Raw genomic sequence first — 26732 nt, forward strand, 5'->3', positions numbered from 1 at the left:
ACATACTCATGTAACCATTGCCCAGATCAATATCAAACATTCTAACCAATATTTCTTCCCCCTTCAAGTATTTCATTTATTTAAAACTACTGCTTTACACAATAAGCCATGTGTGTATAACAGGCCTTGGAAATACTTCACGGCTTTCATCAGAGCTGCTAAGAATAATCATAAGGATGTGTTCTTATTGGCTGAGATGCCATCAGAGGAGATCTCCAACATCAACTGCATGGAAATAAAACTATGAAGCAAAGGAGTATATCCAAGGTCCTTTCAAGGAAGGAGAAGGGCACAGGAATCAGACTTTAAGGCCCTGTATTGTGCTACTCAACTTGCCAGGAATGAGCTTCAGAGTCAGTAGCCATGCTTTTGTGGGTAGACTTGTTTATTTCGATAATCATGTTTCCAAAAGAGCAAAGTCAAAGAAAAAGAAAAGAGGCAACATCAGCAAATATTTATTGAAAATATGCTTAGTAAAAAGCAACAGGCACTGTATGAGATACCAAGAAATTTAGGGTAGGGCTATCTTAAGGCAAGCTTGTTAAATACTTGGAATTACGTCCAATTCTTTCTCACACCCCATGGCAGACATCACTAATCAATCACAGTACACTTGGCAGTTCAGCCCAAGTACAGCCTTAAAATTCTTCCCAAGCATGTGCTCGAAGAAGCCACTGCCAGCCAGTCCATAAGCATGGAATTTTGGGGTATAACGGTATAAGCAGACAGCTCATGAATAAGGCATGGCACTAAAACTTAGCTGGGACTAGGAGTTATTTTAATATACTTAGGTTCTTTCGATAAGACATTTGCATTTAAAACAGCTACGAACATAATACAAAATACATCTCATTTGCATTGCAGGAAGAAGGATCAAAAGATTGAATTGATAATAAACATAAGTAATGGGAGATGTTCTTTTTATAATTTTCTTTGCCAGAATACACAAGCACTCTAAAACATCCTCATTCTTCCCAGATCCTCAGAAAAAATTTAGCAGCGTCTTCATTTGAAAGATAAGAAATGTGAAAGGAAAAGGTAAGAGATGTGAAGGAACAGAAATTGCAAAGTGCTTATTAAAGATGCCCTGGCAGTTCGCAGCTGGCTTCACCTTGCTCACTGCAGGACCAGTGGGAGGAGCAATTAGGACTCTGAGAAATGAAACACACCCAGGGAGAGGGAATCCAGGAATATGCGTGGGGCTTCCTCTGGCCTACCAACCACAGGACGGGTTGCCTAGTCTCTGCACATAAAAGGAGGCACTGAAATGAGGGGAAAGAGGGCCAGGATTTGTGTTATGTCAAGGCCCAGTCCTGATTGTTAGAGCCGTGGAGCTGGAGGAGGAGGCCCTTCATGCACAGCCAACCCACTGGGGAGGCAAGAAGTAACAAACCAGGTAATCCCAATCAAAAGCTTGTTCACAGAGCATACCTTGCTTACATTTGTTCCAAGTCTCCATTGATGATACTGATCCTTTAAGAAAAGGTTGTAGTTAATGCCACCTCTCACACAGGCCATTATCCAGATAGCAAATAATGCAAACCCCAAAGAGGCTGGTGGGAGAGGTTTCGAGGAGCAGAGTCAGGAACGCTTGGAGCAAAGGGGCGCTAAGCTGACAGGAGCCTCTATGGGCGCGCCTGGCTTGGGGGGCGCACATGTGCCCCAGCCAGTCTCCAGAGCAGCACTGAGAGGAAGCTGCTTAAAAACATTTAATTGCTAAATAACTTGTTATAAAGAATAATGAAACCATTTACATCTCAGTTTAAAACCTCCTTCACACTTTGTTTCAATGGGTTTTTTTTTTATGAATAAAAAGCATGTTCAAATGGTTCAAACAGTAAGAAGTATAAAGGGTTATATCATGATTATAAAAGATGTCTCTGACACATCCCAGCCCTCATCCCCCCAGCTGCCAGCTGCCTGCTGCCTCCCAGTCACCAGGTCAACCATTCCTACCGGTTCCTCTCCTACCTGTCCAGAGCTCTGTACATATGGAAGCAGACAGAGTCTTAGCTTTCGGCCTTAAAAGGTGATGCATGACGCAAACCTGTCTTTTTTCACTTAATGTATCTTGAAGATCTTCCCAAGTATCAATACATGGAGAGCTTTCTCACAACTTCATTTTTAATTTACATACAATAAATGCACAGATCTGAAGTATTCTACTAGATGATTTCAACAATCAGGTATCTTCATGTAACCATCACCTCAAACAAGATAGAGAACACCCGCACCGTATGCTTTTCCAGTCAGCCCCACCTCAGCTGCCACTTTTCCTTTCGGTCACCACAATGCAACTTTTCTTTAATACATGTCATAATGATACAGAGATATCCGGTTCCTGTTACGGAGCAGTAATGAACTTCATGAGGTATCTCGGCCTTCTGGGAAGCCACCTTCATCAATGCTCCATAGCTCCCTGTCCCGCCTGCCCATCCCATTCCAGACCAGCTGCCCCTTGCGGTGCCTGTCCTTGCCCCCCAGCACTGCACCCTAATAGCCTCTGAAATGATTTCCTCCCCCTGGTCTGTAAGACCCTCATCCTGAGCTGCGTTCTTTGTCACCACCGCATCTCTAGTATCTACTGAGAAAGCACCAAGAATAAATATTAGTTAAATATTTAAGTAGGCTGGTAATTACAGATATGCTTTGGTTATGTAACTATACTCCTATTATGCTAATGTGTGTGCGCAATTTAAGTAGTAGCTTAAAATCTATACATGCTGAAGTTACTCTACAAGAAGATATGTCAAAGAAATAATCAATCTTCCCATGTTTTCTCCCGCCTGCTACTTCTATAGCTTTTCTTCTTCCTTCCTAATTACAACGAATTCTTAAATAGAATTCGTGCCTCATATCAAATTTACCGAGTATCATAATTCTTCCAAGTGGTAAAGATACCTCAAGACAAATGCTGGGCATAGAAGCCACAGGGCATAAATATGCAAAGAAATAAAAAGCTAACCGTTTCAAACAATAAGGCTTCTCTCTCACTTACCAACTTTACATTTCCCTGTATGGCCCCGGAAGATGACTGGTTAGCCAGAGACGGGTAAGATTCCTCAAGGGAGGAACAACCTAAGACAGGCACAGTCGCAGGGGGGTCATCAGGTGAGAAATTGGGGATCAACAGAGGTGAGGCTTAGAACCTCACCCTCCCTGTTCTGAGAGAAATCTTCTGCATACGTGGATGTTTTATTGCCCTTGTCTAGCTTGGATTAACACATAGTCTACAGGCACACACCTGATCATCTACATTTGCTCTCTTACAACACTAAACTATGTTTTCTACCTTTATGTTGTATCTACCTACCACTTCAGCATCTTATTAAAAATAATAAAGAGAGAAATGTGGTATCCACATATAAATCAAGTATAAAAATCAAATGTGTATTCATATTTGAACTGACTGTTTATAGTTCACAATGCATGAGCAAAACCAAAAGTTTCTGTGATGACTGCCCTTGTACTGTTCACCATGTAACTTATTCACTATGTAAGAATTTGTTCTCCATGTAAGAACTTGTTCGTTATGCTTCAGAAGATTGGAGACTGACGAAAATTAGGCTTGGGGTGGATTAATGATTGTGCATTGAGCATTGACTCCCCTATACAGAATTTTATTGTTGTTAACAACCATTTGATCAATAAATATGAGAGATGCCCTAACAACAACAACCAAGAAAAAGTACACACTTCCAATTGTAAAATAAATAAGTAACCGGGATGTAATGTATAGCATAAGGAATATAGTCAAAATATTGTAACAACTTGGTATGGTGATAGCTGGTACTTAGAATTATCATGTATATAAATGTTGAATCACTGTGTTGTACACCTGAAACTAATGTAATGTAATACTGTGTGTCAACTACCCTTCAATAAAAAATAATTATCTAAAAAAAAAATATATATATATATATATATATTTAAGTTGCTAAAAATTTAAATAATGACTAAACACTTTCCCAAAGGCGGTTTGTAATTAGAAAGTAATTACAAATTCCCTGGCCAGTGTTCTATGGAAGTGACTAAATGTAAACTTCATTTCACAATTAGAGTAACTGTCAGAAAGGAGGCAGGAAGCTCCTAAAGAGACAAAGGCAGGCCAGCCCTGCCATGGGGAAGAGCTGCCCACAGGATTCTCTAGGAAGCCAGAAAGGGGCCTCTGTGTCAGTTGCTACCTTTGCTGATGGAAGGAAAGATGCAGGGTGTTTTAAGAGCTGATTTGCAAGGTTCTGAAAACAAATCAGAAGCCTTTCTTGGGCTCAGCATGTAACACTCACAGACAAGGCGTTCCTCTGATCACCCGGTCACAGACCGTGAGCTCTAAATACAACATGGCAAGGCTAGGCAGGTTACCAGACAAAGAATGTCCACAGTGATGTGGGCTTAAGAATGAGGGCAGGTAAATTACCAGGAAAACCATCAGCTCTGAGGTCTGAGAAGAAGGTATTGTCAAAATAGAGACGTCTTTGGGGAATAATGAAAACTGAGCTGCAGAAATGCAAGTGAGAAAAATCACAAAGTCAGCAGAGCAGCTTTCCAAGGAACACTCAACCAAGGTACATGAAGAGCAGAAAAACGGTTCAGTCAAGCTGACCAAGGGGATTCTGGGGCAGCTATGAACCTCAATTGTTGCGGTATTGCTTGGTTTGAGCCATGCTTGAAGCAGGGCAGGATGAAGCGTCTGTTCCTCACTCATTCTCAACAGGACCTGAAATCATCCTGCTGCCCCGATGCCCAGAAACACCCCACTTTTAGCCAAGAAAGCAGGAGCTGTAGAGGAAGTGGGGTACCAGGAGAATGGCAGGCACAGCCTCATGAAATTCAGGAGGAAGAAATTCCCATTACGTGGCTGAGGAAATCTGAACTAGTTTGCCTGTACGTAAGTAAGGAACATTGATTATCATTTTTTCATGCAAAGCCCAAGCTTGTCTAGGATGTTCTCATTCAAGAGAAAAAACAAATGCCTTTAATTTGTTTTACCTCATCTGGTTTTCATTTTTGATCATCCAAAAGCTGAAACTGCTAAGGGTTTTTAAGGATAAAAGCAGAAACTACTCTTGAAACACAAATAAAAGGAAGCAGTAGGACACAGCAGTATATGGTTTGTCACTGAACCTTTTTACAAAAGATTAAAAAGTGTTCTCTGCCCAAAAATTATACAGGTCAGTAATTCTGAAATCTGAAAAAATACTATTTAATTAACATTCTACAAAGCAAACACCTAACACAATTGTATATACAATGTCTCCATTTCATATAAAATTTTCACCTGAATGCTGGATATTTGGTTATTAGTATGAAAATGCATCCTTTAAATAGTACTCTTTTCCTCATTCACTTCTGGCAGATATATGTGTGTTTTCTTTGTAAAAGAAATTAAATAATGGAATGATGTATTAATTTCCTATTGCTGCTGTAACAAATTACCATAAACTTAGTGGCTTAAAACAGCACAGTCTTATTATCTCACAGTTCTGTGGCTAGAAGTCTGTAGTGGGGCCCGTGAAAACGCGGACAGGACTGGATTTCTCTCCTGGAGGCCTAGGGGAGAATCGTTTTCTTGCCTTTGCTGGGTTTTAGAGGCAGTCGCCGTTCCTTGACTCATGTCCGCCTTCCATCTTAAAAGCAACGATGACCAGCGGAGTCCAGCTGAGTCTTTCTCAAAATGCCATCTGTCGGTTCTGACTCTTTTGCTTCCTTCTTCCCCACTTAAGGACCCTTGTGATTACATTGAGCCCACGGAGATAATCCAGAATAATCTCCTTATTTTAGGGTCAGCTGATTAACACCCTCAATTCCATCTGCAACCTTAATTCCCCCTTGACGTATAACATAACATTCCGGTTCCAGGGGGTTAGGAAGAGGACGTCTTTGGGGGCCATTATTCTGCCTACCACAGATGGCATGGGAATTGTGTCATGAGATATCCATTTCAGGGTCGTGGGACCTTTTGTATCTTGTAAATGGTTTATCAGAGATCTTAACGACACTCACAAATGGCATCACAGAAATAGGGACATTCAAGGTGAGGCTTCCTATTTAGCTGCAGAAGAACTGGCAAACTTATGCTTTTCCAGACTGGAAAGAACGGCTGGGTGTAGAACTTTCCAACTCCTAGATGCCTGAAGGTCTCCATTCCTACTTGGACTTGACGGGACATCAGGTAGGAAGAGGTCTGGGAGAGAGGCAGGGCTTCACACAGTGGTCTACATGCAGAAGGTGCAGGGTGCCTCCTGAGGGTACTTGGTGGGAGGAGTGCAGGGGGGCAGGTACCCGTGATCCCAAACTATGTTCGCATACAGGAGCTCATTTCATCGGCACTCCCACTCTGCCAGATGGGTCTCAGCACCTCCATTTCAGTGCAGACTTGTTAAATTGGTCAAGTTGCCTGAGATAATGCCCTCAAGATGTGGAACAGTAAGGGCTTGATTCACCTGTGCTGAGCCAAACTGCAGGCTTCCCCCACTAGCCCATGCCTCTCACTGGAGCACACAGGACTGAGGGCCTAGGACCAGATGACTTACAGGGCACCCAAGTTAGACATTCACTTCATCGGAGTCATTTTGAGGGGGAGGAGACAAACTGCAAACTCTTTGGACTAAGTGAGGGTTAGATTATTAATCCCAATTTTAAACTGCCTTCTGTACATTCTTAACAAATATTCCACCAGTCTGGAAAGTTTATTTCACTGGTGTCTCACATATCCTGTCCGGCTCAGAGATGGGGTTCAAAAAATACCTGTTGCACAAATAAATGTCACATACTTTTATAGTATCTTTCAGGGGGAATGTTGAGCACATCAGGACAGGAGGATAGTAAAGAGTGAGATTTTGATGTCCTCCAGCCCTTCCAACATGTCATAGGGCATTCAGGTTTTGAAAGGTGGTTGCAAACTCCTAAAAAACTCCCTAGTAGAGAAATATTAGCCTATTATGTGCTGGTTCACAAACTATACTTATCAGATCATAACAAGCAACTACAAAAATGAAATGTGACAGAGTAGAATAGAAAATATGAGCATATCACACATATTAATTATACTGTTTCATAAAACTATTATTTCAGATGTGTGCCTGTTAAGTTGTGATGTCAAATGGACTTTTTGGCAAACTGAATCATAGTCTCACGTTTTTAAAAAAATTGCAAAATGCTGCTCTAGTAAAAACATTCTCATCATAAAATTCTGGAATAGGCCAGTCTTTCATAATAATTATCAATAACTCAGTCCCAAATGGCTGTTAATTTTTAGCTTCTTGCATCCCAATTGTCTTATCTTGTGGCCATATGCAAGCACCTGGAGTCCCAGACAATCCCAGCAAGACAGTATAATGAACGATGCTAAGAGAATCACCTCCCTATTCCCTCTTGCAGGGCCCTCTCAATCCCTTACCAAAACATTTATCTAGAATTCTCTTTTCTCTTTGACTAAAACAGGAAAGATGTCAGCATGATGATGTCCCAAAAGGAAGGAAGTCTATAAAAATGGTCCAACTGCTGTAGAGCTCTTCTTTTTAAGCAGCCATCTACCCCTTAGGACAACAACATCTGGCTTCCAGAGAAGACACTGCCAATATTCAGGATTCAAAGTCCATTAATGTCTCCCATCAAGGAGAGCAGGCATGCCTCTCACTTGGCCTCTGCACTCCCTTGTTTGGAGGCTCAGCTCAGCATGGTTTTCATGTTCCCAAAGCCACTCTCTGGAAGGGCTCCCCAAGACCGAAGGCCTCTCCTCTGGGAAATCATAGCCTTCTTACTCCAAAAAACCCACCATGGACTAGAACCTCCAGAGGAAAGGTTTGAGATTTGTCATGCCTGAACCCTTTGTGGTGTGTAATAGGACCTTAGTACTTACTACCTGCTACAGACTAAACTGTGTCCACACAAAATCCATTTGTTGAAGCCCTAACCTCCGAAGTGACTGTATTTGGAGATCGGGCCTTTAAGGAGGTAATTAAGGTTACATGAAGTCATAAGGCTGGGGCCCCAATCCAACAGGACTGACATCCTTCTATGAAGGGGAAGAGACACCAGAGATCTCCCTGGATTTGAACAGGCTACATTTTTCTACTATCAAAATTCACAGCAACTTTAACAATTTTGAAATGTATGTTAAGAGAAAGGAGGTCACAGAAAAAATATACATAGTATTTGAAAGAATACTTCATTGATTCAAGACCAAGCAAAATCAAGCAATGTATCATTTAGCACTAAAAAAAAAATGTTTGCAGTAAAACCAATAAGAAGTATTAGGGGTATAATAGAAGCAAAATTCAGGAGAGTAATTGCTTCGGTGGTAAGGGGTTCTCACAGCTGGGACCAAGAGAGGGTCACACATTGACTGGTAAACTGCTGTTTGGGGGACGGTGGCCTCACAGGTGTTCACTTCATCAGAATGTCTCCTAAGTTACTTTTGTTATGTATATTATTTTATGCATATTTAATATCTTTTAATTAAATTTATAAAATTAAGATATTAGAGTAACATCCATCAGTTGACAGTTGTTATTCTGGGGAGGGGGGACATAGGACATTTCTCCTTTCCAAATTTATCTCCCTGAATCTTTTCCATTGTCCTAAAATGTTTATGTTACATTTATATATGGAATAAAAAGTCAAGAAAATTAAAGGAAGTAAAAAGAAGCTATCGAACACTGTGACTGTTTTCATAGTTTCTTTAATCTTCCCTCTCATCCTTACATTTTCCTGTAATAAGCTAGGATGAATCATTGACCATCTTTAAGAAAAATTTATTAGTCTAAAATAATCTTGATCCTTAGAGCCTATGGCTCAGTATTGATTATTATATATATCACACATAACTTATTTGAAATACAACTTTAACCTGGAATTAACCAACACTCTTTTTAAATGAAAATAATAGCTATGGGATTATAATAATAACTCACTCTATAGCCTGGTTATTTGAAAAATGCCAGGAAACAGATATTCAAGGAAGGCAGTCTCTTATTTCTTTTCCTTTAAAGGCAGTTTAGGTAAATTACATGCATTTCCCTTTCAGAACTGAGGACTATCAATAGAATTTTAAGTGTGGTTCATTTATATTAACGTCTTCAATTTAGAATTTTTTGGACCCTTCTTTCTTTATGATGCCAATTTTTCAGTTCCAATTAAAATAATTTTGTAAGACTAGCAAGTTGCAAATCAGGAGAAGATGTTTTGTGTGTGACTTCTACATTTTAATAGAAGAGATCATTTGAAAGCAATCATTTTCTATATTTAATGACTATCTAACTTCTTTCATTTTTGGCTCTGCCAGTTGAGTATCCAGTGCAAAACAATTTGTATTCTTTGGAAAATGGAACTGCTTTGCATAATCTGCACCAACCTTAAAGGTGTTTCATGCTCAATAAAATATGAGTACTATACATTCATTCATTGGTTGTATTGCCATTGTGTGTGTGTGTGTGTGTGTGTAACTCTCTTCCAAGACAGTGGGTTGGTTGAGGGTGGGATAAATGCACTATGTTCCCTAAAGAATGCCTAAATGCAGTTTCAATTATGCTGAATTTCATGAAGAAAACATGTGGGCAGCTCCTTCAGTCCTCAGGTGGGACAGATGAGGAAAGAGAGAGGAACAATGAGACCAAATATAATCATAAAAATAAAACAATAAATACCAGAAGAAATTTACCATTTCAGTTAGTCATTCATTCATTTCATCATGTTTTGTGCACCTATTATGAGTCATTTCTGAAAATATGAAAATTCATCAATGCCTATCAATTATATCTTAATAAAGCTAAAGCTGTTTTTAAAAAAAAAAGAAAATAAATCAAACAAAGCTTAAGGCTCTAGGTGGGTAATTCCAAGAAGGGAGGGGTGAAAGACAAAAGGAAATGCCCCCATATGACTTTCTAGGGTGCAGAAGAATTTCAGGAGGCACAGATAGATGGGAATGGCACTCCAGGAGATGGGAACCTTACACACAGCCTGAAAGAGTGAAAGTACTGACTGAGTGTGATATAGTGCACAGCTAGGTTTGAGAAAGGCAGAGACTTGAAATGAAATAGAGTGATCACAGCAAAAGGCTGAAGGCAACATATTGTGGAGGGTTTTGCTGAATCACAGGAACCATGTTGAGGGGTTCAAATTTATTTTACTAAGAAAAATATTTTTTGAGCAGAGAATTGACATATTCTGAGAAACCTCTTACATATGCAATATTCCAAACTGGACAGTTCATATCTACAATGCAAAATTTTTTCAGGAAATGTCTATCTTATGAGAAAAACATTATGTTAAATATGTCTTAAGCTATGTATACTTTGTTGTGTGTTAATTCCTTGAATTTTGGTCTATATATTATAACCAGTAGCAAGAGCTTATGCTATGTATACTTTGTTGTGTGTTAATTCCTTGAATTTGATCTATATATTATAACCAGTAGCAAGAGCTTTATCCCCCAATCATTGGATTTAAACATGATATGATATATTAATTCCTTTGGATAAGTCAAGGGCCCACAACTATTGAAGCTTATTTGAGATGGATGGAAATGCACGTTTTGCATTGTACTAGCAGGTATAAAACTGTGAAAGCAAACTTCAACATTACCTGCCTTTACGGGAACCTGAAAAGGGTTGTTTGAGGCCAAGGACACATACATTTAAGGAGAAATGTTTAGTGGGAATATTTCTGAACCAGCTTACATGCTAGAGTAGAAGAACAAGCCAACCAAATCAAATTAAAAATTCCTCTAGGCCACTTTCAAGACCTTCCACATCCGATTCCTTCTGGTCCATTCTAATCTGACCCACTTACTACTGTCTATACTCAGGCCTCTTAAGCATAGCTCCCCACGTGGCCTCCCTCCCTTGAACAGACAGTGATCACCTTGAATACCTTTTCTCCCACATAAAAATTCTTATCTCATCCTTCCTTTTCTCTTTATCTCCTTTTATGTTCTTTGAGTTTTATGCCATGTCTTAACTTATCATTTCTTTTATCCCTATGATTTAACCAGAATATAGGAAAAACTTTAACAAATCAATCATTTCTTTAGTAAACGGTACTCAACATGATAATTAAAGCACCAGAAAAGAGGGACCAAAAGTGTGCAGTAGAGAGCAATGCTTTGTATTCAGAGTGAATTTCCTAAGAAATGTGCCCTGCCTCGTATAGTGAGATCAGAGCCGAAGACAGCAGGAAGGGGCCCGCAGAGCTCCTTCCCTCTTCTGCCTGGCCTGGAGTTCATCTTCACAGAGCCTTTCTTTTTGTTTATCTTACTCAGGTTCTGCCCCAGCCCTGGCTTTTCCACTGATGCCCGTGGGATGATGAGCCTGGTTGGCAGGTTACCTCAGAATCAAACCGCTTGCAGGTCCCTGGAGTGTATGTCACCATCAAAGCATGAAGTCATGTCTTTTGTGTGGTGCCAACACACCTTCCCAAAAAAGGATGGATTCCTACCAGATGCCCCAGGTCATCTGGCAAAATGTGTCTCTGTGTGCGCTGCTCTTAGGATAGAGAAGGTCTGAGCTCATCCAGCGCAGTAGCAGAAATAGCTGTATCTGTGAGCATGGGCGAAGGTAAACCCAAGTGTAAATCATCACTCCAACCACTTCATCTGATGGGGGGGTGGGGGGAGGCAGAAGGCAGCAACCCTGCCAAGCCCTTCCCTCCTCCAGCCCAGGAGACCCCCCACCCCGCCAGCCTGAACCCAGCAGTGCCACTGACAGCAACATCCCAGATTAAAACAACTACTAGTTAAACTTTTAGTTTAAAGTTCATATAAATCAGAGGAAACGCCTGGAAAAAACCCCAAGACAGGTGAATCCCAGGCCACTGCTTCATAAATCACCTTCTCAAATGATTTATTTCTTTTACTTCAGAAATGAATTCCCTGCCCAGTGGGACACTCATATACCCCTGGAGGCTGCAGGAATTGACACACTCCCTATAGAAAACAACAGGATAATATTTAATAGGATCAATTAAAGTTTTCATAGCTTTGGGTCCAGTAAATCCACTTCTGGAAAATATATCCTCTAGAAGTAACTCAACAAAAGAAAACAGCTCTGCGCACGGGAATGTTCATTAAACCATCACCTGGTCTGGGGCGAAACCAGAGACCTGAATGCGAGACGGACGAGATGGGTTAGCAAACTGGGATCTATCAACCCAAGCCCTTTCTTCCTCCACAACGGACATTTGTAACAGACACTTGCTTCCTATGTAACAGACACTTGAGTCAGCATTGAAAATGATAACCATGAAGATACTACACAAAATCGAAAACCATTTATGGAATAAACTTATAGGTAAAAAGAGAAAAAGGGCAGAACTGTGCAACTATGGTTGAACATAAATTTCTTGACATGTTAAGTATCAACCAAAGTAGGAATAGGATATAAAAATTAAAGTGGCTGGGGTAGGGTGGTGAGATTATGGCTGGTTTCGTCATTGCTGTGCTTTTGTGTTCCCATCTAGCGTTCCTGCCATTGACAAGGGAGGAAAAATCATTTCTCTGCCAACCCGACAAACAGGGTCATGAGTAGGGGTGGGGAAGCGAGATTTCCAGCACACACCCAACTCCTGCTCCAACGAGCTGCACGGCCTTCACCTCCAAGACCTCTCCCCCTCACAACGGGGGACAAAGAGGCACCTGTGAGCGATAGAGGCCTTTCCTGGGTTTCCCACGACGGAGCCCCCTCCCTGCGGCGGCCCCCGGATGGGCGCTTTCCTTGGCGGATGGACGGACCTCCTTAGAAGGCGCCGGGCTGGAGGGAAAAGCATTTCCAGAACAAGAGGTTTCATCATTCTTAGCATTAGCGACGAAATGGAGACAGAAGGTAAAGGGCAGATTTGCAATCACGTGGTGTAAATTAAAACCCGAAGGTCTCCCCAGCAAGGCCATACGTGCTGGGCCCGGGGCCTGGTGACCCCCTCCACGCCAGGCGGTGCGGGGCCATTCGGGGCATTCTTTCAAGACAGCTCCTGTCACCTCTTGGCGTTCTCTATGTCACCCACTGCACCCACTGCAAGCGCATCACAAACCCGCGGCTGCGGATGGCTGGTGCTTAATTACAGGACGGGGATGGGCCCTTCCTCCCCAGGGCTGGGGTGACAGTACTCAGTGTCACAACGCTTATGGGGGAGTGGAGAGGGCCAGGAGAGCGGTGGAGCAGGCTATAGCACACATCCCTTTTCAAATCTTTTCTCAGCAGTATTCAATTGGAAATCTATAAAGCAGCTACATAGAATTGCAAAGCAAGTGAACATAAAAAAGCAAATTTTACATTTGCAAAGCAGATTCCTACCTTAGCATCGAGGTAAAGATCAAATGGGCTCCTCTGCCTGAGGTTTCCCTGGACACAACTGGATGTGCTTTGTTTCTCCTTCTAACTCCAACAAAAGAATTCTTTCCTCTTCTCTTTGGACACTTATAGCATGTTAAATTTTTTTTAACTTGCTTTCTCCCATTGGATTATATATATATGGTCATTGACAGCAGGGACATTGTCTTACAAATCTGGAATGCTTAGCATTGAGTTTAACGCACAATAAGCCCTCAATATACTAAAGCGGAACTAAAATTAATAAATGCAAAGCAATCAGAATGTTGGAATCAAAATGTTAGAGCAGCACTAGAAATGCGGTGCCAGCCCCAAATGCAAGCCACATGCATAAACTTAAATTTTCTAGTCATCCCATTTTAAGAAGTAAAAAGAGGAAATTCATTTTATTAATGTTATTTAACTCAACATATCCAAAATATTAGCATTTCAACATGTAATGAATACAAAAAAATCAAGATATTTTGCATTCCTTTTTTTTGTACTAAGTCTTCAAAAGCCAGGGTAAATTTTACACCTACTGGACATCCCAATTTGGACAAGCCACACTGCAAGTCCTCAATAGTCACATGAGGCTGGTGGCTGCCATACTGAAGAGCACAGTATTACAGTGATGCACCAAAAACTCTATAGCGCATAAAAATGTATTTATGAAGGGAAGCATTTTTCATAGTAATAAAGAACTCATTTAATTTCAAGTTTTCCATTAATCTACGTTACCACTTTATATTTGTTTTTATGAGAACTAAGGAAGTTAAGTATTAAATGTGTGTATCCTTTCCCCTTTAAAAGCTCTTTTGGATAAATGTCTAGACCACAGAATAGTTTTTAAAATAGATCTTCAAGCCAACTTTATCAAGAGCTGTATTTATTAAGGAACATTGAACAAACATGTGGGCAAACAAGTGTTGTTACTCTAGGATGTAGTACTCGGGTGTTTCTTTTCCCACTTTTTGAACAGATAATTACTAGGTCGTGTTGTTCAACAATTATTTCCGAAGAGCTAAACACTTCCCTTCTAAAGTCTACTTTTCTTGTACTACATAAACAAACTATTAGTAGTTAGAAGGTTTTAATGCTATCATAATGCCATTCGTACCAGGGACCCAAGAATGCCAAAACCCTCTCCTAACAGTCAGCCCTCCACAGGACTAGTGACAACAGCAGGTAATCACATGCCACCTGGGTGGTGCGCCAGCACCCATCACCTCGATACCAACGTGGGCCAGAGTCTCCAGGGAGGTGCCTTACAGGGTTTTCCTCCTTTCCCCACCTCCCTGCCCCTCCATACTGCAGCTCGACCTCTCCTGGACCTTGAGACCAGCCCACGTGGGCCTCAATCTGTGGACCCTGCCTAACTTACTCACTCAGCAGCATGCAGAGAGGAGGCAGAAAATCAGCCCCTGGAAGCCAGCCCCTGCAGAGGCCAGACTCAGGCAGGAACTGACCACCTCTTGTGGGATCCTGCCCACCAGTAACCAGGCCCAGCAGAGTATGGGTACTGGCTAATCAGGCTGGATTTGTTCCTCTGGGGCAGCAGGTGGCTATGAAAGAGGAACAGAAGTCTGTTCCCACAAGACTACCCTAAGTTCTGATGTCAGGTGGAGTCATTATTTACCCAGGTTCCCCGATGAAAATTAATAATCTCTGAGGAGTGAGGTATCAGTTTGTTCAAGAGAAAACTATGACATAACCACCTCAGAGAATTGAGGCAGACTGCTCTTCCTTTCCTCATGAGGCCAAAGGAGACTTGGAAGTGGGAGAGACTGCTCTATGAGAGAGAACGCCTGGGGAAGAGTCCCTGAGATTTGTCAACCCAGAATTGTATGGCCAAGATCTTTAAATAAAATGCTTCTTTTATTGGGATTTCTTTTTCATTTGCACCACTTCTCCAAATGTATCTCCCGTCAAAAGTTGAGGGTTTTTTTTTTTTCTTTTTAATGATGAAAGGAGTAAGACACATCAGAAGAGAGCTACAGACCTCTTTCCCTAAAGCACAGCGTTGCACTGAATTCTGTTCTCACTTCACCTCTATGTTTTCTTCAGCTCTGTTCCCTAGTATTCAAGTCACATGAAGGACGGGTATTCACTGAGTGAAAGGCAATAGACATTAATATACCCACACGCCCCTGAAAGAACTGCCGCAGCTGTCTGTGGTGCTGACCTGATGAGGGCGGGCCCGGGGCTGCCTGCTTTCAGGACGTTCCAACTAGCCAACGAAAGCAAGGGGGAAAAGCAGCAGGAAAAGGCTACGAAGCATGAGGCTCTTTAAATAGCTTCTCTGGGTGACACTGCAATGGCAGCAGTGGTTCATTAAAAAGCATTAACTGGGACATGACCAGTGTTAAGGGAGATGGGCTGGAAATCCTGATCAGCCGCACTGCTCTGTTTCTTCTCCCACCCACACAGACTCTACAGCAAAACTACTTTGTTTCAAGGTGGACATGTATTCGCGTTTCTTTTCCTCCTCACTTGTAATCAACAGTACACCGCATTCGGATTTGGTGAACTAACTGCAGAAGAAATTTATGAGGCAATGGGAGGAGTTTGGATATCGTATATTAAGGAATTGTCTTATTTTAGTTGTGATAACGTTACTGTGGTTTTAAAAGAGAATTGACCTCTTAGAGATAAACACTAAAGTTTAGGGATAAAATGATGTGAGGTTTCACTTTAAAACAGTAATTTTGGGAGGAAAGGCTAGGGGAGTATAGAAAAAGGAAGATTGGCCATTTTTGGCCATTTTTGTTGATGATGGTTAAAACTGATAGGCTCATGGGGGCAACATTTATTATCATTTCTACTTTGGTTTATATTTGAAACCTAATACAATAAGATTTTTAGAAGAGTACCTACTAATCAAGGGGGAAGGGAGCAAAAGCCCTTCCTAGGGCTTGGGAGGGCTGTTTTATCCCTCCTCAACTTACCATACTGCCCAGAAGATATCACAGGCCATTCCATGTTAGCGCCATGAAGAAAGGGCACACCCATCTTATTTCTCTTTAAGATTACAATTTTGGCTTCTGACTCTCCTGCCTCAAGAGGGAGATTTAGCTTTTGATCACCTCTGAGAAACAACATCCTTTAGGATATTGAAATGGACAAGAGACAGCCTACAAAGTCCTATGGTTTCCAATGAAGTCTGAAGGCATTGTCCTGTTCTGGGTCTATGGGTTAACAGGACGTGACGAAGCATATACTCTTTGTAAGAATTGTATTCAGCTCAATTATGAAGGGATGCCTTATGAGACAAACTGGCAGCGATTCCATGGGGTGGGCAGAGAAAGGAGCATATAAAACAGAAGACAATTAACTACCCATCTCTGAATTACTCCTTCTCAAAAACTATGGATAACTTAAAATCATCTATATCCCTTAACCCAGCAATCCCAATTCTAGGAATGTATTCTAACAAAATAATCGGAAAAATGTGCACCAATAAGATATGTGCATCAATGTTTACCAAAACTTTGTTTATAACAGAACAGACAAAACAAACCGAAAAACCCAAATGCCCATCAGTTAAGAAATGGTTAAATAAAGTATTGATTAAACATATTGGAATTACATGCAGCTTTTAAAAATGCTGATGTCTGAGGTGTACCATTTGAGGGTACACTTTGAGGATGGTCATTGCAGGCACAGGGGATGTGAGCAGCTGTGGGTGGGTAGGCAGTCACCGAGCTGCCTTATCTTTTGGAGGAATGGAAGCACAGAGGGAACAAGGGGCAAGGGGATGAGGTTAGGAAGGTAGGCAGGCCCAAATGATGGATGGTCTCGAATGCCTCATTGAAGTATCTGGGTTCCAACTGACAGACTCTCCTTGACCTTTAGCTTGAGTCAAGCTCCTCTGAGCCCTCTTCTCAACTGGTCTTCGGCCTTGGCCTTCCATGACTGTCCTTGCAGAGTTCACTGTTAGCAAGAACTCTGCTAAGGCAGTTTAGACAGAACCCCCCACCTTCACCTCATCACCCTCCATACCTTAATACCTGTATCTTATACCTTGACATCAAGACCTGTCTTCAGCAAGAACCCGGAAAGGTTAGTTTAGCAAGAATTCCCCCTCCCCTTGACATCTCCTCCTAGTAATTGTCCACATCCAGCCCCCCACAACCTGCTCCACTTGTGCTTGTACTTGGAATTGAGCCTGACTTCTCTCCCCTCTTGCTACAGAACTGACAACAATCACAAGTCTTCTGTACTATTTTTACAAGTGTCAGAATAATTTTTTCTTTAACACAACCTGAGGGCACCAGGGAACATGCGAAGGGTCTGGGCTTTCCCTAGATCAGTCAGTCTGACAGGAAAGCAGAGAAGTAAGCACTAGTGGGTCTTATAATAGCATGCCTTTTCTAAATGCCTGCTGTATGCCAGGCACTGTGCTCAGCATTCTGTAACAGCACTCCTGTAACCGTCACAACAACCCTACAAGGTGGTTTTTATCCCTTTTTCACAAGCCAGGAAATGGAAATGTAGTGTGGGTTAGTAATTCGTCCAAGTTCATACCAGTAAGAAGTCACAGAGCTGGGACTTGGCCTGGACTGTCTGACTCCAGTCCAGGTTTGGTGCTGGGGAGGACGACAATGAACCTCCAACTCCAGTTTCTCCCAAACTCTCTGCACTATATGCAAAGAAGCACAAATTCAACAACTCCATTTCTACTAAAAAGAACTTGCTTGATGTGCAGCAAATGGGTTAAGGGAGGAGCTTTCTCAGCCACAAAAATGGGACTTCATGAAAAAACTAAGAGAAATCAGGTGAAACTGGATCTGTCAAGGGGCTATTTTTTCAACTCAAGAGAAACCACTTGCGAGTAGGTAGTTTTGTTTTTGCTTGTTTCAGCAGGAGACACAGGTGAGATATTTGAGGCAGGGACTAAAGGGAACCCAAAGGGAGGAGGTTTCCTGTTTCAAATTGGGGAGAAAAACCAGGAATGGAAAAGACTGTCATTAAGTAGGGGAGTTGGGCCAGACAAGCTCAGGTGGAGGCAGAGGCACTCCCCAGGGCTACCCAAGTTATTTAAAGACATGCAGAAACTGGCATTTACGGAAACTTGATTCCAGGCAGGGAACGGGGGAGGAAAGAATCCTCAATCAAGAAACACTTACTAAAAGCAAGTAGACAATTTTAGTAAAGGAGGCAAAGATGTAAAAAAAAAGAGCTCCTCCCCCAAGAAGTTTACAATTTATGTGAGAAGGACACACACACATTCCCACAAATGGCCACTGCAGGTAAAAGGGACAGCTGGCGGCGTCTAGAAGTCAATGGAACATGGGCTCTGCATTCACAGAAGATAAGGAATCCTGTAAGTGGGAAAAAGAGTGGTTATTCCAACTATGAGAAATGCGGTGAACAAATGCCTGGAAATGGGGACGCAAGAAGCTTTTCTAGGGGATAGCCAGAGTCAAGGACAGCAACTTTGGAAAGCCAAGCTCATTCTGAAAATAAGGAAAAGTACAAGGTCAATAGGAAATGGGAAAAATAATCAGCATTTGTTGAGCAATTTTCTCTGTGCCAGACACTGTTTCTACCACGACTTTTCATTCCGTCCAAACGACCCTGCAAGAAAAATAATTATTTCTACTTTCAGTATGACCAAACTGAGGCCCAGAAAAGCTAAGCCATTGGAACAAAGCCTTATAGGCAGCCAGTGAACCCACACTCCCTTCTGTCTAACCCTCCCTGCTGCCTCTAGCAACCCCATTCATTTATGTAGCACCGACCATGTGCTTACCACAAACAGTGAGTGGCCTCCAGTGACACGTGCCAGACTGTGATTACTCTCTCATGTTCACTATTCCAGGGCTTCCGAGGGTTATGCTGATGGGAAACTACTAATTCATTTTCAGGTCATATAAACATCTCTGAGGAATGAAGGACTAATATATGTTGATACTACTAAACACTACTATATTCACTTAGACAAAGTGACTGAATAAACTCTTTAAAATCCTGGCTTCAAATGTTACTGCTTTTCTGTGGGCAAGCGATATGGTACAACCACTTTGGACAACTGTTTGGCAGTTTCTTAGAGTTAGACACAGAGTTACAATATGATCTAGCAATCCCTCTCCTGGGTATTGGCCCAAGAGAAATAAAATTTCATGCTTACACAAAAACATATATGCAAAGGTTTATAGCAGCTTTACTCATAATCGTCCCAAACTCAAAACAACCCAAATGACCTTCAGCAGGTGAATAGATAAACAAACTGTATACCCATATTACATAATACCACTAAGCAATAAAAAGGAATACACACAACAACAACATAAATCTCAGAGTGATTAAGTAAAAGAACCCAGGCTCAAAAAGGTACGTAATATATGATTTCATTTTTATGACTATTTAGGCAAAACTACAGTAAGTGGTTGCCAGAGGTTAAGAGATGAGAGGTTTGACTACAGAGGGATGACTTAAGGGCTTTTTTTTTGGAGTGATGAAATTATTTTTTATATCTGAGTATGGTGGCATGGATTAGGCAGAATAATGGCTCCAAAAGACGTCTACACTAATTCCGGAATATGTGAATACATGGATGTTACAAGGTAAAAGAGATTTTGTAGATAGAATTAAGGTTGCTAATCAGCTAACCTTAAAATTGACTATCCTAGATTATAAGGGTGACCTCACTATAATCACATGGGCCCTTAAAAGTGGAAGAGGGAGGCAGACAATTCCGTGAGAGAGACATGCCACGAAAGAAGAGGCATGAGAGATGTGAGGAGGGCCTCCAGCCATTGCTGGCTTTTAAGGTAGGGGGCCACGTGGAGTACATGAGAGTGGCCTCTACAATCTGGGAACAGCTGTAACTGACAGCCAGCAAGGAGGTGAGGCCTCAGTCCTGCAACCACAAGGAACTGAATTCTGCCACTAACCAGAAATGGATTTTCCCCTAGACCCTCCAGAAAAATGCATGGCCCTGCCAACATGTTGGTCTTGACTTTGTGAGACTCAAGCAGAGTAACCAGCTGACCTGATGGAAATCTGACCTATGAAACTGGGTGATAATAAACTTGTAGAGTTTTAAGCCTTCAAATCTGTGATAATTTGTTACAGCAATGGAAAACTAATACAACATAGCTATGCAACTCTATATATGTGTCAACCCCCCACAACAGAAATATACACCAGAAAAAGTAATTTTACTATGCATTAATTCAGAAAGAAGAACTATAAATGCTCTTGCTTTTAAAGACCATTACTGTGGACAAGAAGAACTCCTAGCCATATTTCCCCACTTCTTCAGTCCCTAATCTCCACAATGATAACTCAGGCTTGGAATGTGGTCTCTTTTCAGCCCCTGCCTCCCTCGCCCACCCACGGCCCAGAACTAATCCAAGCTCCTGCAGACTGAGGCCATTTCTATGCCACCAACCAGCTCCCAGTTCAAGGCTGATATTTTGCCTTAGCTCTCAAACAGGTCAGAACTTACTGCTTTCCCAGGACTGCAAACAAGAAAGCCCTAAATGAGGAAACTGAAGTGTCAAAGTCCATTTCAAAGAACCTTACTGGGAACCCTCCAAAGACAGAGAGCTTCCATCAATACAGATGTATCAAATCCAAAAGGCAGAGCCCAAAGTAATGGATGACTCACCAGGACTTGTGGCCATCTAATACAGGAGTGCTCCAGGAAGTGCTCTAAACCCAATATTTCTCTCTGAAGAATTAACATGGAGTCCTTTGTCTAATAATCACTAGGCCTCCCCCACCCTCTACTTCTAGCTTACCACCACTGTTATTAGCTTTCCTAATTTTTAACAAAGCTGAATGCAATTCTTTCCCAACTTTCTTACAGCATTTAAGTGTATGATAGGTTATCTTACCCGGCTTGCTCAAAGGAATAGCACTTCTCTTTAAAATCGTTTAACTACTCCCCACAGCCTACAGCCAATTAGAAGTCCATAAAAATAAGTTAAATATACCAAAGTGAAGATTTCTAGACGCAACAAAGAGATTAATAAATATTTACTAAGTGCCTTCCGTAGGCAAGGCCCTGGGAAGTACAAAGAAGAAAGCATGAACGGTCCTTGTCCCTGCACAGGGCTTACAATGTCATTAGATATATGACAAAACAAATAAAAGTATAAAGCAAAAAATTATGAGATCATATACAAAATACTACTACAGGAGTTCTAAGTGGGGAGACTGTGGCTGGGGTGGTCAGGGAAAGAAAGCTTTGCACAGGAGCTGAAAAAAATGCAAGAATGGTAAAGATGATTCCTCCAAGATGGACCATTTTCTTCAAAAAGAGAAATCTACACATTTCACCTGCAAAATCTCCCTCTTAGCGTACTTTTCTATAGTAACTGAATAGGACTTCAAAACAACAACAACAAAAAGACAACCCCAATTTCAAAGACAAAAAGAATTTCTGAGATTCAGAATTTGAACTAACAGTTACTGCCACAGAAATTCATTCTTCACTTGTCTCAGTTGACATACTGGGGGTTCTGGCCTTCTTTGATCATCCCTGCAACTTGCACCCCTGCAAGCAAGGAAGGCAATGTCTCCACCTGCAACCAGCCTTGTAGGCTGGCTCCAAATGGATTGACTTGGGAGCCATTTCACTTGGTGTACAAAGTGTGATACAGGCTGCCAGAACTGTCATTTCCTTTACTTCCACATTATTAATTAGGAATGCTAAGGGTCCTAGCACATGGCAACCCAAGTCCCACCACCCTTCAATGTGTGCACACTCACCCAAAGATGTGTGAAAGAATGTTCACAGCAGTTCTGTCCATATTAGCCCTAAGGTGGAAACTGTCCAATATCTAACAGCAGTTAATTGATAAATAAATTTGGTATATTCCTGTAATTGGATGCTCCAGAACAAGGATGAACAAGCCACTGCCACACGCCGCAACATGGATGAATTTGACAAGTGTAACACTGAGCGCAGGAAGCCATATACATTAAGAAAACACACTGTATGGTTTTATGCACAGAAAGTTTAAAAAGGAAAGCAAAACTAATCTGTGGCATTGTAAGTCACAACAGTGACTACCCTAAGGCAGAAGGCATTAAAAAGCAGGGCGGGGAACTGTTTTTTTGCATTTGACATATTCCTTTAAGAATTAAAAACCACTGGTATTCCCGACCCCTACCAGCAGCCCCGGCTGCAGAAAGGAAGCCAAGTTGGGGAGGTGGAGGAGGGGAGAGGTGGGAAGGCGGATCAAGAATGTGGAACTCCTGGGTCCCAAAAAATGTCTGCTAATCAGTCTAAGAGGAGGTGTTATGAGGGAGAATTTACTTAGAAAAACACATCATGCAGTATACCTATGGTAACACTTTTCTATATGAATGCTTTATTTCAACAAAGAAATTATCATGAAGTATGAAAACTGTTGTGTTAAAGGATTATAGAAAGATGCACAGTTGAAAAGCTACATGTGTATTCACATCCACAATTTTGTGTTTAAATTACTTATTTTATATGTTGACTTTAACTTCTTTAGTGAATAGCATATATATATTTAGATGAGAAATATATACCTGTAGTGATATAATTTTAAAGGATAACCCTAAAATTAAGGATCTCTGCCTTGCACACAGATCAAAGAGTATGACTTATTACTCCACTAGTCCTGGAATATCACTTTTAGAGAAGACTGAGAACAAGGAAGAGAAGAGAAGAAGGAGAAGAAAGAAAAGAAGAAAAAACTTCTCCAGGCTTTTCTTGAAAACCTCTGAAAAATATTAGAAGGGTCACCAGAACATGTTCTAGTGCAGCACAATTATTTGTTAGAAAGTTGTTACAAGGCTAGGGGCAGAGACTCCATGTCCCCAGTAACTCCCACTCTACTTAAACCACAGCCTGGCCCAGGACGTAGCAACTCAGCCTACAGGCTGGTCCCAGCTGAGAGGCGTAACCCAAATTACTGCCTAGCCCACATCTGCCATTAAGGATAGAATTTCCCTCTTCCTCGCTAATGATGGCATATATCTTCTCAATCTAATACCGTGCACAGAGAAACGCCCTCTTTCTTGCCCTTCTAGGTCAGCTAAGCTCTCAGAATGAACGCCCATCCACAGAGCATTTGGAGATGACTTGATGACTGTGAAAATGGGGAGAGGACATGAGGTCGGTTCCCCTTGCACGGAGAGCGCCCGCCTGCCGGTCCAGCTAGCACCTGCTAGACCCCGGAGCCCTTCGCAGGACTGCGGCACAACCTTGGCGAAGATGCTGGGGTCTGCTTCACCGGCAAACGGTGGCCTCTGGTGCTTGAGAAATGCCTGAAGGACTCTGGCAAAGACCCCTGGTAAATTGCCACCTGTCAATCACTTGACCTAAATACACCATCCACTGGGGGAGGGGGGGAGGGGGTTAGTCGGAGCATGCTCAGTAATGGGGATGACATCACTTAATCAATGCGAGGGACTGGAAGGCTGCATCAGCAGCCCGGAGCGGGCTGCCAGGAACCTGTCAGCAGGGATGGAGAGGCTCCCGTTAACTCGGTCCCTCCCCACGCTGCTCGCATACAAAGAGGGCACCGTCAGCTACAAACTCTGGGGACGATGGAGGGTGAAAGGGCGGTGGGCGGGGCGGGGGGCTGTTTTTTTGCATTTGACATATTCCTTTAAGAATTAAAAACCATTGGTATTCCCTCCCTCTACCAGCAGCCCCGGCTGCAGAAAGGAAGCCAAGTTGGGGAGGTGGAGGAGGGGAGAGATGGAAAGGCAGATCAAGTGTGTGGGAGACCCTAGCCACACAAAGTAACTTCTCTTGGCACAGAGGGACTATTTGGCTGCGCTCCGAGTCCCCTCGCCCCACAAATGTGGGCATACAGCCTACTCTCCACCCAGGGCGAAGCACATCCCAGGGTCTGCGGACACCTGGTAGTGGGGGCCGGGGGACGGAGGGGGGCGTGCGCCTATGTGGGGAGGGGTCTAGGTCCAAGACAGCCTGGGCTGAGAGGAAGCAGGAAACAAAACAGACCTCCCGGAGACACTAAGGCCAGTCTTCCCAGCACCCCCCGCCTTCCGCGCACAGAGCAAGCAAGGTGAAACGCCGCGAGGAGCCCGGTTACACCGCTGTGGGAGCTCCTAGCTCCGAGCAGAAGCTAGGATTTTTCAGTACCATTTTTGATAATTTTGCTAAGGTCGTGAGATGAGGCAAAATGTTCGATAATCGAACTGATGCCCGGAATCATCTGTGGGTTGCAGAGATCATACTTTAAGGGGAGCCTGGGCACCCAGCTTGTGGGTAACCCGAACACACTACCCACGCGGCGTGGCCCGGGCGGGGAACAATAGGCCCACGCGGGCCCCCACCCCGCGAACAATGGCGGCGCCAAGCCCTTGCTCGCCCCCCCACCTCCACCCTCGGCACCTGGGGCCCGCCCCAACGCCCCCCGTCGCCCCTCCACCCTCCTGGAGGGAACCACACAGCGCAGAGGGAGGGGGTGCTTGTGGCCAAGTCTACCCTAGAGGGCACCCCACGGGGATGTCCGAAGGGGCGGCCGGGGCATCTCTGCTCCGTCTTGGGCGTCGGAGCTCTGGGCTGCGGTGCAAAGCAGCAGAGGAAGCCAGACGCCTGGGCCACTTACCCCGATCACCACGGTCTCATCGCCTTTAAATTTGGGGATGAATTTGTCTCCTCGGAGGATCTCCGCTTCGTTGAGGGGCCGGAACCGGCACATCACTTTGATGCTGCATTCGGCTGGATCCGCCATCTCGGCCGGGGGCAGGGAGGGGGCGCGGGGATGGGTGGGGGCCCGGGGCTCGGCACCACGAGGCAGCAGGCCGCTAACCGCACCGCCCGCAGCGAGGCCGCCTCCTGCAGCCTCCGACGAGGCTTCTCAGCAGGTCATCGCGAACTCGGCGGGCTGGGCAGCTCCGGCCGCCCCGCGACCGGATAGGTGGGCAGTCTACCAGCCTCCCGCCAGGCTGGCTGCAGACCTGCCGTCCCTGGCCCTCCCCTGGCCCTGCACTGTGCCCCCGGCCCACCTGCCCGCGACCACACGGCCGCGGACGAGGCGATGCGCAGGGACCAAGCCTCGCCGGGCTCAGACCTCCCGGGCTGCTGCGTGCTCAGCCATCCTGCATCAGCACCAGCGCGCTCCGCCGCCTCCCGCGCCCGCCCCTTTGCCCCGCCCCAGGCGGTGACGTCACTTCGGGGCCCTCCCCCGGCCGAGAGCGCAGCATCCTGGGGCTTGGAGTCTCTCCACCGGCAGGTGCAAGGACAAGGGTAGTTGGAGTTGGCTTTGGGGGACAGCGGTGGTGTCCGGAGTGCCATCTCCAAACCTTCAGGCCTGATCTGGCTGCCCAAGTCAACAACAGGATGGAGATCATAAACAATTTTCCCAGTTAAAATCCCTGTAATCAGGTCTACATCATCTCTTCACACCTTTTCATGAGTCCCAAGGAGAGTCCCTTCTTAAGACAGTGTCCAACAGAACAGTTATGGGGCATTTTCTCTGTGCGGAACAGTTTTGTAAGAGTTGTGAGGAAATCAGCGAGGAAACGGGTTTTGCACTAAATTTTAGCCACTTTAAATCTCAAAAATGTCTGTCTTAGATAGTGGTTCATAACTTACTTGGGGTCAGGGACTCCTTTAACGTCTGATGAAAGTTAGGGACCATTTCAATAACAAAACAAAGACAAACAAACCTGCACACACCTACATATTTTTCATGCTATTTCAGAGGGTTGGGGACGACTGAAACCTGCCTGTGACTCCCAGGTTAGACAGTTCTTAATTACTCTTAATTATAGTACAGTTTACAGAACCTCTGGCTAATGCCCACTTAGAATTCTGTAGTAGAAACAGAATATACACAGGATCAAGTCCAAGGTCCTTGGTAAAATATAACTAGAGCCACGAGTAGCCTTCTGCCTATTTAGTAGCCTCATCTCTTGTCACTTCTTGCCTTGATGTTTACACTCTGACAAATACCAAACTACTTGTGGCAGCCTCCGTCCACCTCTTCAACTGCCTGCTTCTGATACTTTAAGCCATTTGCTTTCCTGAAGTCACCCATTCGTGCCTATTACTAAGTAAATGTATTAGAGCTTCTTTGGGGAAAAGTGATAGAAACCCAACTGAAGCCACTGAGATAAAATAATTTATCACAAGAACACAGATTTCTCTTCTTATTCAGGAAGAGATTAAACAGCTGGGCTGGGAAACAGGCTACCAAGACTCTCTCTCTCTCTACTTCTGGTCCCTGTTCTTGCTTTGTATTGGCCTCAATCTTTGTCATTCCAGGTCATCCCTCCAAATGTCAGGAAACCCAGCTGCCAACAGCCTCTGGGTTTCATTCTTCAATTTCCACCATTCAGTAAGGCTAGCTATTTTTTGGAGGTTTGGTTTGAAAAATCCTGGGGGAAGTCCATGATTGGCTTGGGCTTAGGCAACTACCCCTGGACCACTCAGTCAGAGTCAGGGACTTTGTAAGACTATGGAAT

General features: G+C 43.4%; 1 protein-coding gene across 1 annotated transcript in view; it reads right to left on the bottom strand.

Moving 5' to 3' along the window:
• The window catches only part of KIF5C (kinesin family member 5C), a 137736-nt gene extending 112333 nt beyond the window's left edge, over positions 1 to 25403 (bottom strand). The window contains exon 1 of the mRNA XM_036928306.2: positions 24872 to 25403. Coding sequence (XP_036784201.1) covers positions 24872 to 24997 — 126 coding nt within the window. The 5' untranslated portion in view covers positions 24998 to 25403. The remainder of the gene's footprint in view (positions 1 to 24871) is intronic.
• Between the last annotated feature and the right edge of the window lie 1329 nt (positions 25404 to 26732).

The sequence above is a fragment of the Manis pentadactyla genome, chromosome 8, assembly GCF_030020395.1.
Source record: "Manis pentadactyla isolate mManPen7 chromosome 8, mManPen7.hap1, whole genome shotgun sequence".
Taxonomy (NCBI): domain Eukaryota; kingdom Metazoa; phylum Chordata; class Mammalia; order Pholidota; family Manidae; genus Manis; species Manis pentadactyla.